At 43.1% G+C, this 13,787-nt stretch overlaps 2 protein-coding genes across 2 annotated transcripts in view; both read right to left on the reverse strand.

The window, feature by feature from the left end:
* Window positions 1-2,084: 2,084 nt before the first annotated feature.
* On the reverse strand, window positions 2,085-8,631 carry ISCA1 (iron-sulfur cluster assembly 1). Its single transcript, XM_062018934.1, has 4 exons — window positions 8,472-8,631; window positions 6,972-7,025; window positions 5,261-5,366; window positions 2,085-2,514 (listed from the first exon to the last, which is right to left on the reverse strand). Exons 1-4 carry the CDS (start codon window positions 8,550-8,552, stop codon window positions 2,366-2,368), a joined length of 390 nt encoding a protein of 129 aa, XP_061874918.1. The 5' UTR covers window positions 8,553-8,631; the 3' UTR covers window positions 2,085-2,365.
* A 4,836-nt stretch (window positions 8,632-13,467) lies between these two features.
* The window catches only part of TUT7 (terminal uridylyl transferase 7), a 48,068-nt gene continuing 47,748 nt past the window's right edge, over window positions 13,468-13,787 (reverse strand). Inside the window, exon 29 of the mRNA XM_062017970.1 lies at window positions 13,468-13,517. Within this exon, the coding sequence (XP_061873954.1) occupies window positions 13,510-13,517 (8 nt within the window). The 3' untranslated portion in view covers window positions 13,468-13,509. The remainder of the gene's footprint in view (window positions 13,518-13,787) is intronic.

Here is a 13,787-nt window from a genome sequence, read left to right on the forward strand (position 1 = left end):
ACCAACAGGAAATATTTATTACTACAACTGAGAACTCCACACAAAGTATTGCACAAAATTATAATGGACCAATCAAAAAAAACATGTTCCTATGCAACTGTAAATAGCACTCTGAACAGAAGTGTAACACGTTGTGCGTTAGGTGTCTTAGTAAAGTGACAATTCAGAGGATTCCTTCATGGGAGTACAGAAGCACAAATTTTCATTCAAAGCTTATACACGAAACACACGAAAAGCATGCCATGTGTCTAAAAAGCACCCCAAACCACCCCCCCTCTATCCCAGGACACACCAAAACACGTAAAATGAGTAAGCACTAGCATTCTCAGCCACCACCAGTGCTACCATATTAAAATTTATCCTCTAGCAAGAACCAGAGAAACACAATCTGATGAAACACCATCGGCTTGGTGTTTTAGACATACTCTGCAGCTGTACCATAACAACTGCATTTTTTTGTTTGGCAAGGCTGAACCAAGTCTGGATTTACAGCACTATAAATGCACCCCAGCAGCGTACTACCAGTAATTCCTGAACCAAAGTAAAGTAACTCTGCACAACAGTTGACTGTTGAGTGAAATAGTGTTTGTACATCAGAAAAAAATCAAGTATTTAGTATTAAACTACAGGCATGTAAATTCTGACCTTCTGTTCCTCTACACTACCCAGACAGATCGAGAATTGTTTTAATTCTTCCCTCTGCACCTGGAAAAATGTACAGGAAAGAGTAAAAACAGAACTGCAAGCCTACATCTTTAGCACATTATGATCCCAAAGTTGTTGACAGGCTTGAGGGTCCAGCCGTCCAAACCGACGTGGACTTTCAACATGCTGCCTAAACGGTCTCAGTTCACTCCTATCTCAATGTCTCCTCATCCTCAACTGCAAGATCTCCATCCACGTTCTCCCCTAATTTTCACCTGCACCCTTTTCATCGGCTGTTCCGCTCTGTTGCCCAGGTAGACACGTTACCTTCTCTTCTGCACAAGTGAGCAGCCTGGCTGCACAATGTCATCTTGGACAACTGGTGAAACATAAGAGATAAAAGGGTGGATGTGTTCTTCTCTCCTACTCATACACTTCACTCTTCTGCCTGAGCACCAGTAGAGAAGTGCTGAAGATTTTACAAGCTTGAAAAACACCGGTTTACAAAACCAAAAATTAGGAGAAGTTCAAATGGTAAAGAAGAACAGTTTCCTACGAAGGTAATATTTTTATTACTGTCTAGATTAATTGAAAGTAACTATGAAATATTAAAGTTTTTTAAATTATAAATGCCTTTTATCCTGTTACCAAGTTAACTTAAAGACATGAATTAAATAGAAGTTATCATAAGCTTTGGTGAAAAACTGTAGTGCTTACAGAGTTACAACACAGAGTTCAAGCTGTTAAAATTAGTAGCAGACATGACTAAAAGGAAAAAAATACCTAAGGAGAAGCGTGAGATTTCTCTCTCAAAAAGACTGTCCACAGCTTTTGGTGCACAGACAGCATATTCTATGAACATGGCATACCAGAGTCTGGAGGCAGTTTTTCATTTAAACTTTACAGTTTAAATGAAAAAAGATAAATGGCAGAAATGTGAGAAACAAGGCCTGTTTGCATCCTGCTTTAGTACTCCAGTATCTGAAACTGTTTCATGGTCTTGGAAATGACTTTGTAAGTACAGCAGAGACTGTGCCTTAAAAAGGAAGGGAACAAAATTAAATTTGGTTTAGTCCATTTGCAAGTATATCTACAAGCAGTTCTATGGTAGCCTAGAACTACATAAATATAATAACTTCATTCTAGTCTTTCCTGGATGTACGGCACACTAAACCACCAGAAAACCCACATGTAGAAGGATGAAAGTATCAGGAAACTACAAGAAGAAAGCATACATCTACATAGCCGTAGCAAACTCTGAAGCTGAGGACTGTGTGCCTGTGTATATAAATCTTCAGAAATGTACATACTGAAATGACTGGAGTTTGTTTTTTTGAAGGTTTTTTTTGTTTAATTACCCCAAATCAGAGGAGAACACACAGACAATATATTCTTCAAATGAGTTTTGGATGAGGAAGTGGGTAAAGAAAAAGACAAAGTAAAAGAACAGTGAGATTTTATTTCCTTGGCATGTGAAAGTACAGAGACATTACCACACTACTTACTGTTCTTACCTTTTTGAACACAAGGCATCACAAGTTACAACATAACTATATCAGTGGTGGAATTTAACACAATTTACATTTTCAAAATTATTTAACTTTATTTTCTTAATAATATCCCCATTTTATGCAGGCTACAAACCTGAAGAAAATGCATTTGTTTCCAAAAGCCACAACAGTAAGTGTTTTGGGGTGTTCAAAGAAGTAGTCCTGAGATTTCAGATGTTAAAGCTTTCTCCACAGCCACATGTTCCTTTGATGTTCGGATTATTGAAGACAAATTCACTGGACAGTTTGTCTTCTACATAGTCCATTTCAGTTCCTAGAAGAGTCAGCTGTGCCTTCTTCTCAATAAACACTCTAACCCCTTGAAGATAACAAAGAAAAAAAGTTACATACAGCAAAATCATAATTCACTTGGAAATTCTCTTTCAGCTGCTGATAAAGGTAAACATGAAGACTACTGGTATAGCTTGGTTTCCCTGGCCTTACAAGGAGCACTGTCATTGTTGGTTTTTTCTCTACCTATAAAAGTCTAGCAACAGCCTAGAACTTATTTTTCTGTGCACATGGATGTACACATTTATTGATGGGGGACTTAAAACCAGGAAACCCACAGATATGAGCTGTAGAACCTGGGAACACATCTCAGTTTCAGTACTTAACTCCCATGCATTACAGTCAACAATCTGTTTCCTATCATTCTTAAAGTCTGTGCTTCCAACAAGGTGCCAAAAAAACTTGGAAAAAAAAAAAAGTTCCTCTCTCAAAATGGTTATTTTTTCTTCTGCCAAAAATATTAGGTCTGTATCAACAATATAGAATCCTACAATTAGGCAAATTGCATGATGTTTCAAAGACATCATAACCTTTACACATTAAGAGCCAGTAGGAACCTCAGGAACAACAAAGAGCTTCCTTTTCTGAGGTATACCAAGTATCTGCCTCTCTGGAAAGCTGCTAAGCTTTAAAACTGCAGATCTGATAGAAAGATGTAAGGAGACTGCTTTAGCTGTCCATAGACTGAAATAAATTAAAAATAGGAATTTGTAGCAGAACACAGCAACAAGAACTCATTAATTACAGGAGACAGCTGGAAAGCTGTTTAATGACAAATAGGCATTGAGTCAAAACATGTTACTAACACACATCTGTCAGCAATTGAGTCAAATCTACACATTTTGGGGGTCAGTTTGGACAGTAACTAACAGTGAAGGCTAAGGCTAATGAAAGAGTTTATGGACATGATCTGTGAAGCATTCACTACCTAAAAGCCATAAAATTTGTTCTGAGATACAAAGCCAACAGCTCACTGAGCACTGAGGTATATAAAAGTCAGAGCCCTCACCAGTAATCTGTCTAGAAGCAAACAAAACAAAACAGAAAGCATACAAGCACCACCTGAAATGCTGTCTGGCATTAGAACTTACAGTCTCCCACTGTAAGTGGGAGGGAAACTGCTTTTGTTTTCCTTAAGATTCAAAGCGGGAAATGCTTTCTGAAAACTGTGTTTTCAGCCCTGTAAAGCTAGAGCAGCTCTGAGTCAAGCTGAAGACGCAACTCCAAAAGCCAGTTGAATTTGAAACCAACAAGCATGTGCAGAATTAAGTGGCAGTCCCTATTGCACATGCCCTCCTTCAAATTTAATGACTTGCTGAAGTTCCAACTAATTCTCTATTTAAAAGAACACAATTTGAGTGGATCACAGGTACTCTGAAGACAGTTGGAAGATGGTCTCTGCCTTTCAGCATGGCTTCCATAAGAAAATAACTGTGATATGCCATTTACATTTAAATCTCTTATGTTGCTACCAAATTAAAAGTTAAATTAAATATTCCTGAACACAATAGAGTTCAGTAATGTCTTAAAAACCAAAACCATTCCCCTAAAAAAAATCAATTTTAGAAATGTTTAGGAAAAGAACAGAAACCAAACCCAACAGTATGATGCTTCCATAAAAATCTGTATTTGACAAAAAGATTACCAACAAAGTTTTGTAAAAACTGTAAAAAAATGTATACAACTGTGCTGGCTTTGGCTAGGACAGAGTTAACTCTTCACAATAGCTACTGTGCGGCTGTGTTTTGGGTTTATGCTGGAGGGACTGCTGATAACACAAGGATATTTGGTCACTGTTGAGCAGTGCTCACAAGGTCTCAGGGCCTTCTCTGCTTCCCACACTGCCTGGTTAGCCAGTGGGCTCAGGGGGCAGCAGGAGCTGGGAGGGAGCATGACCAGGACAACTTACCCCAACTGATCAAACAATGGACAGTAATGAAGCCCTCCTTTCCTGGAGATGGCTGAACACATGCCTGATGCTGGGAGGTGGGGAATGAATTCCTTGTTTTGCTTTGCTTGTGCACAGCTCTTGCTCTACCTGTCTTTACCTATCTTTTTGCTCTAACTATCTTCACCTCAACTCACAAGTTTTCTAACTTTAACCCTTCAGATTCTCTCCCCAAGCCAGTAAGTAGGTAATGAGTGAGCAGATGTGTGGAGCTCAGTGGCCAGCTAGGGTTAATCCATGACAGAAAATTTAGCAATAGACCCTGTCATGGGATGCTCAACAAAATTACCACATAGAAAGCTTAAACACCAGCATATGAAAACAATTTTTAAAATATCCTGAAATTAAAACAATTGAAGCTGCTGTTACAAAGCAACGTAAATGTCAAAAGAATAAAAAGGTTAAAAACAAATTACAAATCAATGAAGAATAAGACTAGTTAGATAACTGTGAAAACATCTTGCAAATAAAATCTTTTTTTTGCTAAGCCTTGAATTTGGTATGCTGATAAAGTATTCCTTTATATATGTATTAGTCTGTATTATTCTTGGAGTATCTGCTATTAGCCATCTCCAAAGAGATGAATGATGGATTACACTATTCAGGTGTTGCAATCTCTGATACAGAGGCTATAAAGCTGCAGATTTTAGTTAACTGGTTACTTCAGAACAGCAACTGAAGCAACAACAATTCCCAAAACAGAACAGCAGGACCTCGTGCTACAACTCATTACTTCAAGTAAGTTCTAACCTGCACTTTGGTAAAGCTGTAGCACGTTATTTTTCCCCACCAACACAGAAGTTTGCTCTGTTGCATCAGAACTCACCATCTTGAACTACTTCTTCATCAGAGTCTCCTTTAGATTTTGTATATTCTAACGTGTAAGAAAGTCCATTGCATCCTCTTGTGCGAACACCTACTTTCACGCCTACCTAAAAAACAAAACCCGAAACAAAACCATCATCACGTTCACGATTTTTTTAAAACCTAATCTGGAATGCCAAGACAAAAAGTATGCAAATCGAAAAAAAACCAACGACATTTATTATTCTGCACTGCCTCAAAGCAGAGATGAATTCCCTTAATGGATTAAGAGGGAAGATTTTTTTTCCTTTTACAGAATTGACTGTCAAAGTTAAAAGCAAATATCAAACATCAGATGTTTGCTACTGCAGATCAAGCATTGAAGTGTGGTAAAGTTTTGAAGTAACAAATTGGTCTCATAAAGACAGTCAGATTTCAAAGATGGATATTTTCATGGTTTCAAATAACACCTTACTCAGATGCTAATTCTGGTGCTATGTTAAGACTACTGACAGTAGCATAATTACAAAGCTGTGAGGCTGAAACCAGGACAGTTACTAGAATTTCACAGAACTCTTGTAATAACAGTGTCAGAAAACTTACTTCTAACCAAAGCCTTCAGTAGCATACTTTCATTTCATTACTTCTATCATGAGCCTCACTTAAAAAACAATCTCCTCCTTATTTTTATTTACTATTTTAATCAACATTAAAAATTAATTTAGTCAATACGTTAGTAACACTCAAAGTATCCAGCAAGTCTGACAAAAAGAGCACCTGCGCAAGTAAAGAACTCAGAAAAGGTTTTACAGAACCTGAAAATCATTTGTGCACAAGTCTTTCAAAAGTATCTGTACCACTGTCCAGACATGAACGTGGTATAAATGTACCAAAACATATCATAATCAAGTAGGATGTCAGGCAAACAGCATTTAATCTATTCAGACTAAATATCTTTCTCTGCAGGAACTACTATTAATGGGCTGCAAAACACACACACCATTTATAGCACAGGGATGACTGAGCAGTCAAGATGTAGGCTATGGTCTTCCTTATACTAGTTTAAAACAGAACAAAGAGTCTAGTTGGTGGCAGATGCACAGGAAGCAAAATAAACAATGGGCCTCATATGAAGATTAAAATAGAAATATTCTTCTTGAAATAATACTTCCTGTAAACAATAAAAGCTAACGTTTCTTTTTGTAATGGTTACAGAGCAAGAGTTTCTGTGCTCTTTCCCAAGAAAAAAGAAGTTGACAAGCTCAATAAATTACTTGGACAAATGCTGATTTAAAGAACTAGATGTTTTCCAATGGGTATTAACTCCATTATTATATACTTCACAGTGAGAGTTCTTACAAAAACGTATCTAATAACATGGTAATTAAGAACATGAATACCTGAAGATCTCTTTCCCTATCAGAAGTCACTACTATGTCACACTAAAAGGCTGCATGAAAACAAAGCTTGAAAGCATTTTGATTTTTTTTTTTTCAACTTTATCCATCTCAAAAGTAACTGCATAGTGAAATATCATTAGTCAGTTATCCTCTGAATTTAATTTCATGAAGAAACAAAGCTTGATGTATACCCTTCCAAAAATAAGATGCCAATATCTCCAGTAAACACCTCAGTGTTTACGTCAAACTTCTAAGTTATCCAGAAATGGTTTGTGATCGTGAGCTGTGCTAATATGTCAGCACAACTTACAGGTTGGCCCTGTCTATACTTACATGCTCAGGTTTATCTCTAAGAAGCTGTTTTATCTTCTGGACAGCTGATGGTGTCTGAAAAACAAAACCATGTACATCAACTTGAAACAGGTTTTATTTTTTGTTTGTTTGCATTGAGTACTTACAGATATTAAGGTCCGTGGCGTACTTAGTTTTACTATAAAAACATTTTTGTTCCAACTCTGTGCACTCACATTTTCCTACTTTACATTTGTCTTATCTGTGAAGTCCACCTGTCAGCATTGACTAGCCTACTTGAAAGTCACGTCAGATATGAAGACAAGCATTCTGCTGTAAACCAGATCATTGGTGAATCTAATCCATCGAGAACACACCACCTTCTCACTCCCCTCCTCACTTACACTGCCAGCAGAAAGACAGTTCAAGAGCTGCAGTCCTTAATATTAGGGTGTTTGTTGTTTTGTTTTGTCACATACAGATCAGAGACAAAAGTCAATTAGGCATGAAAGCTTTTACGGCCTACTTCTCACTTGCCACTAATCTAGCAGGAGACATAGTTGTTGCAGAAATGCAAGAACACAATACAAGCTTAAAAATGTCCATTATGTGATTACAAGTTTCTAAGACACCGAGAAAAGGAAAAAAAAATTAGTAACATGAAGTTCTCACCACGAGCAGAGTTAAAACACACAAATCGAACTACAGGTTGACTTGCAGTATAAACCTTTTCTAGTTACCGCTATTAATCTTTATTTGCGACAGAAACACTGTTGAGCAGGAATTACCTGCCCTGACTGAACTATAAGCGCTTAATCTGCCCCTGCTCCCGCAGGGAACGGGCTGTACTCTCCCCCGCAGTAACTCCGCTCGGCACTGCAGCCCGCAGACACTGCCACTAGCAGTAAACGCGCTTTCTCCCCAGTAACAGGGCACAAAGCCTCCTTGTGAACAACGCGGATTCTCTGTAGCCTGCGTTGTTTGTTTTTTCCAGCAGACACGCTTCTCCGGGTGACCGCGCAGCGGCCCCGGCGCTGACACTGCCCTCCTCCCGCGGCGCTGCTGGCCGCGAAGGCCGCCGCACCAGGCAGCGGCGGGGCCCGGGGCCTCCTCGCAGCGTTCTGACAAGCAACGGCACTCCTCCCTCAGTAAAACCTACGACGGGAAAAGGACCCCTTGGGCCTTCCCGCAGCCCTACCCCGCAGAGCAGTACCCGGCCGCGGCGCCCGGCTGGCGGCCAGCCTCCGCAGTGTAACGGCGCTGGCCCGCGGCGGCCAGCCTTGCCCCGGGCGTCTGCCCGCAGCCCAGCCCCGCTGCAGGGCCTGGCGCGCAGCATCACCGACCGTGTGGACAACCCGGGCGGGCTCGCCCTCGTCCCGCCCCGCTGTCACCGGCAGCCCGGGGCGGCCGCGCCCCACCTGCCGCGGGGCGGGCGGACCGGCCGGGAGAGGGCCGGCCGGGAGAGGCCCGTCACTCCGCCGCGGCCCGTGGCGCAGTCCCTGCGGCGGGGCGCGGAGGGGCCCGCGGCGGCGCGGCACTGACCAGGGTGAGGGCGGCGCGCGTAGCCTGGATCTTCCGCTTGCTGACGGCGCGCACCGTGGCGCGCACCACCGACGAAGCCATTCCCCCCGGCGCCCCGGCCGCTGCCCTCTGCCATGGGCACCGCCGACGTCACGCCGCGCCTCTCCGCGCACTTCCGGCGCCCGCCCCCATTGGGCAGCGGGCGGTTGACGGGCAGGCGGCCGCGGCACCGCCCCGCCCCGGCGGAGTGGCGGCGGCGATAAGCGGCGGCTGTGGGCCGGGCTGCGGCAGCCCGAGGCCCTTCTCGGGAGGCCCCGCCAGCTGCCTGGTGGGGGAACGGCAGCGAAGGACGCAGCCGTGGGGGGGCCCGTGAGTGCCTAATACCAATCTACGAAGAGTACAGGCCAAGAATATAAGCGTTCATTGACGGTCACACGGACAAGCGTTTCAAAACAACCGTGCATACGGCTGTTCAGGAGGAACAAACAATCCCTCAGCGACGTGCGCGGAGCCGATAGAGCGTGCGCGGTGCCATCTGTCGCGGATAACGGCCCGTGTGAGCCCTGTACCCGCTAGCTTGCCCCCACCCCGCCGCGGGTGTCTGCCGGGCGGAGGGCCGGGAGCCGCGGGCAGCGCGGCTTCACCGCTCGGCGGCTGCCCGGTGCGACAGCTGGAAAGTTGCTGGAAGAAGCTCACGGCCTGTGCGGACCTGCTTGTGGCAGCTGGGGCAGGGAGGCTGGGGAGACTTGCGAGCGCGCCTGAGGAAGCCTGACAGCCTCGGCCCGTGAACACTCATCACGTTAATTTAAATTGAACAGTAGCCATGGTAGAAGGAACACGAGTGCCTATTTTTCATTTTGTCTTGACAGCATCTTTAAATGGGCTGGATAATACTTCAAACCTGTATTAAAAAAGTCCAAGAACAAAGACCATACCCATATGTCATCCCCGTACTTGCTTTGGGTACCTGGCTCTGGGCGTCCCCGTTTTGATAAGTTTGACAGTATAGGTGCAGATATACTCCCTTCAATGAGGCACAATGCTTTCACTTAAAATATAGCTACGTGTCTTTTCACACACATTGCTGTGACTTGGGTGACCATCCCCAATTAAAACACACTTAAGGGTGTGGGGACTTAAATACATTATGAGCCTGGAGCTGTAGTCAGTAATTATGTATGCTTGTGGGGGAGAAGCTTGTGAATGAATGCAACCAATACCTTCTTCATCATTCACAGTCTACCATGCAGACATGAAGAGCCTTACCTTCCTGCACTTCCTTAGAATAGTTCCAATCATTCCTCTTCAGTCACCTGTCTGCTGACTTCAGCATCAAAAACTGAGTGTGGGCAGGAGTAAGAGGCTTTTTCTAAGACGCTTTTTATCTTAAGTACATTACCAAAAAAATATAAAAGCAACAGTCAGTATTAAAATCTAAATAGTTCAAGTGACTAACAATAAATATTATTGACAGCTTTATCAGCACAGTGAAAAAAATACATTCTTTGCTAGCAAACTCCCAGCCTTAGCACCTATTTCAGGCTGGCAGAAATTACTAGTAAAGATAATTTTTGATGTAGCTTCTGCAGTTCTTATAAAAATGTGATGTGGCTTATAAAAGATATAATAGCATGTTAATTGTGTAAACATTTAATTGTATAAATACTGAGATAAAATCACCTGTTTAAGACAGCTGACTGTGCTGCACACCTGAAACAGAATTTCATCCTGCTTTTTTCAGCACTGATAACTATTCATAGCACAAGGCCTTTTCCAACTGGAAATTGCGACATGAAAAGCGTGTGAAATTCCTGTGAACCACAACAATCACACTTCAAAAAATAATGAGAATGCAGCACAAATAAACCACTAACAACTCTGTGTCCCTCCACAGCCTTAGATGGACTGAGCAGGCAGATGGTTCAGAACACGTATTTTAAACTATTAGGTTATTAATACTTACATTTTATTTGTATGAATTGAGTTGTAAACTACTAGTTTACCACTATTGCTTTTGATATAATTCTTTTTCTATAAACTTACTAATGCAGTATATCCTTTCAGTCTTTGTATGTGGAAAGTTCCTCCCTTGAGAAAATACACCCGCAAGGCAAGCAGGATCTTCCATATGAAGAACTCTGAAGTACAAAGGACTTAATTTTCTTCAATTTTAATTTTCAATCAACTTCCTAAATTTTACAACTTAATCCAGCAGATATGTATGCTGCCTCATCCCATATCGTGTATTTATTCTGTGTCACCTATTATTCTCCAAGTCACGACTGTGCTTTTAAAGCAATCACAGGCTTTATTAAGGGATGTAATATATAACCCGAGTTCAGGGGTTTTGTTTTAGGGCTATGAGATTAGTAACTATATAGGATTTGCAGCTGCATATGGAAGCAACAGGTTCTAAGTAAGAGGAGACTGGTGGATCTGCAGAATTATTCTTTCATTCACATGGAAGTTTAGAAATTTCACAGCTCAAAATTTCACTGATAAACTACAAGGTAACACAAATGGAAGAGGATGAGTATCCGTAGATCTGATTTTATTTTTTTAATAATTTATGTCTTTGAAATCATATACGTAGTCCCTTAGAGGTTTCCACAATTCCCATCAGCAGAACTGAAAGTAACTCTGAATAGAGGGCTAAATAAGGCATACAAGAAGGCACGTCACTGCCGCAAAGTTTTCGGCTCTTGGCCTAAAAAAACAGCTTGAACCCTAAAAAACCAGCTCAAAGCCTATAAAACCAGCTCGAAGCCTAAAAAACCAGCTCGTAGCCTGAAAAAACAGCTTGAAGCCTAAAAAAAAAAAAAAAAACCAGCTCTAAGCCTACTTCATGTGGCTCTCAACCTCGGGTCCGATTCTCAGCTAGGGGGGAAGAAATCCAGTCCTACTCAGTGTGAGTGATAGCAGAAATCTTCTTCCCTTGATTGAAAGCAGGCTCTAACTTACATACACAGCAGCTTCAAAGCTAGCTCAGCAACAGCAGCTAATGGATTACATTTTCATGTTCATCCTACTTGCGGTTTCTGTGATAAGCAAGCTCCCTCACATTTTCCCATCTTGTTTTTCCTAGAAGCTGTTTACCACTTTTAGCCGAAAACAGTCTGACCTTGAGGGAACAGAAAGCGGCCTGCTGTCTACGTGACAGCAACTGCTTTAACCATGGCTCTGACTCTGGTCTTGATTGTGCATCAAATCCACATAACTAGAGCCCAGGCTGCCTTGCCCCAATGGGCCTAGCATTATACCCCGGGATCCATGTCCATGCCCCCTCATTTTTTCTCCACGTCACCTCTTTCTTGGGCAGATAGGAATGAAAATCAACTTATTTTTGGGGAAAACTTAGTTTCCTATGATGAAATGTGCTACAAAAGACAAAGCTGGAATTATTTTGTGCTTGTTGCTGGCTAATATTTTGCTTGAAACTATGTTGAAGAGAGAATAGAAAAGAAATTAATTGCAAAACTTCACAGAATGGTAGGGACCTTTAGAGATCATCTAGTCCAAACCCCCTGCAGAAGCAAGGTCACCTAGATCAGGTCGCATAGGAACATGTCCAGGCAGGTCTTGAAGACCTCCAAGGAAGGAGACTCCACAACCCCTCTGGGCAGCCTGTGCCACTGCTCTGGCACCTTCATGGTGAAATAGTTTTTTCTTATGTTTAAGTGGAACTTTTTGTGTTCCAACTTCATCCCATTACCCCTTGTCCTGTTGCTAGCTACTATAGAAGAAAGGGATGTCCCAGCCTCCTGACACCCACCCTTTAGATATTTATAAATGTTAATAAGATCACTCCTCAATCTCCTCTTCTCCAGACCAAACAGCCCCAGTTCCCGCAGCCTTTCCTCGTATGAAAGATGTTCCATACCCTTGATCATCTTGGTGGCCCTGCGCTGGACTCTCTCCAGCAGTTCCCTGTCCCTCTTGAGCTGAGGAGCCCAGAACTGGGCACATTACAGCAGATGAGGCCTCACCAGGGCAGAGTAGAAGGGGAGCAGAACCTCCCTTGACCTGCTGGCCACACTCTTCTTGATGCATCCCAGGATGCCATTGGCTGCCTTGGCCACGAGGGCACATTGCTGGCTCACATTTAGTTTATTATCAATCAGGACTCCCAGGTCTCTCTCTGCCCTTCTAGAATTAAATTTAGCCAGGGATCTTAAGAGCAGCAATAAGGCATTTTTCACGTACATCAGCAGCAAAAGGATGGAGAGGGGTAATGTGGGCCCGCTGATAAATGCTGAGCGTGCCCTGGTGTTTGAGGATGCAGAGAAGGCTGAAGTACTGAATGCCTTCTTTGCTTCAGTCTTTATGGCAAAGGCTGGCCCTTGGGAAGCCCAGTCTGGCAAGGATAACAGGATGGCCAGGACAGCAGAGGACTTGCCCTGGGTGGAAGAGGCAAAGGTTAAAGACTTGTTGGCCAAACTTAAGGCTCATAAGTCAATGGGTCCTGATGAGATGCATCCTAGAGTGCTGAGGGAGCTGGCTGATGTGGTTGCTAAGACTCTCTCCATAATTTTTGAACAATCATGGAGGACAGGTGAGGTGCCTGAGGACTGGAGAAAGGTCAGTGTCATGCCAGTCTTCAAAAAGGGCAGGAAGGATGACCCAGGAAACTACAGGCTGGTCAGCCTCACCTCCACCCCTGGAAAGCTGATGGAACAACTCATCCTGAATGTTATCACTGAACATACGAAGGATAAGATGGTTATCAGGGGGAGTCAACATGGCTTCACCAAGGGGAAATTCTGTTTGACCAACCTGATATTCTTCTATGAGGGCATAACCAGCTGGCTAGATGAGGGGAGAGCAGCGGATGTCATCTACCTTGACTTCAGCAAGCCTTTTGACACTGTCTTCCAGAACATCCTCATCAGAAAGCTCAGGTAGCGTGGCTTGGATGAGTGGACAGTGAGGTGGATCGAGAGCTGGCGGAATAACAGAGCCCAGAGGGTGGTGATCAATGGCACAGAGTCGAGTTGGAGGCCTGTGGCCAGTGGAGTTCCATAGGGACCGATTCTGGGGCCAGTCTTGTTCAACATCTTCATCAATGGCCTGGATGAGGGGACAGAGTGTACCCTCAGCAAGTTGGCTGATGACACCAAACTGGGAGGACTGGCTGATTCCCCAGAAGGCTGTGCTGCCATTCGGCGGGATCTCAGCTGGCTTTAGAGTTGGGCAGGGAGGAACCTCATGAGGTTCAACAAGGGTAAGTGCAGAGTCCTGCATCTGGGAACCCCACACACCAGGACAGGCTAGGGGTCGAACTGCTGAAGAGCAGCTTTGCAAATGTAAAACTTGCATGTGTAAAGGTTTATAGATAGC

Source organism: Colius striatus, chromosome Z (genome assembly GCF_028858725.1).
Source record: "Colius striatus isolate bColStr4 chromosome Z, bColStr4.1.hap1, whole genome shotgun sequence".
Lineage (NCBI taxonomy): Eukaryota > Metazoa > Chordata > Aves > Coliiformes > Coliidae > Colius > Colius striatus.

Bases quoted from the DNA above. Each gene is read 5' to 3' on its own strand.
- ISCA1 (XM_062018934.1), bottom strand. From the start codon at position 8,552: ATGGCTTCGTCGGTGGTGCGCGCCACGGTGCGCGCCGTCAGCAAGCGG. The intron at 7,026-8,471 runs GTCAGTGCCGCG...TTTGTTTTTCAG, and splicing joins CGCGCGCCGCCCTCACCCTG to ACACCATCAGCTGTCCAGAA. The intron at 2,515-5,260 runs GTGAGTTCTGAT...GTTATCTTCAAG, and splicing joins TGAAGAAGTAGTTCAAGATG to GGGTTAGAGTGTTTATTGAG.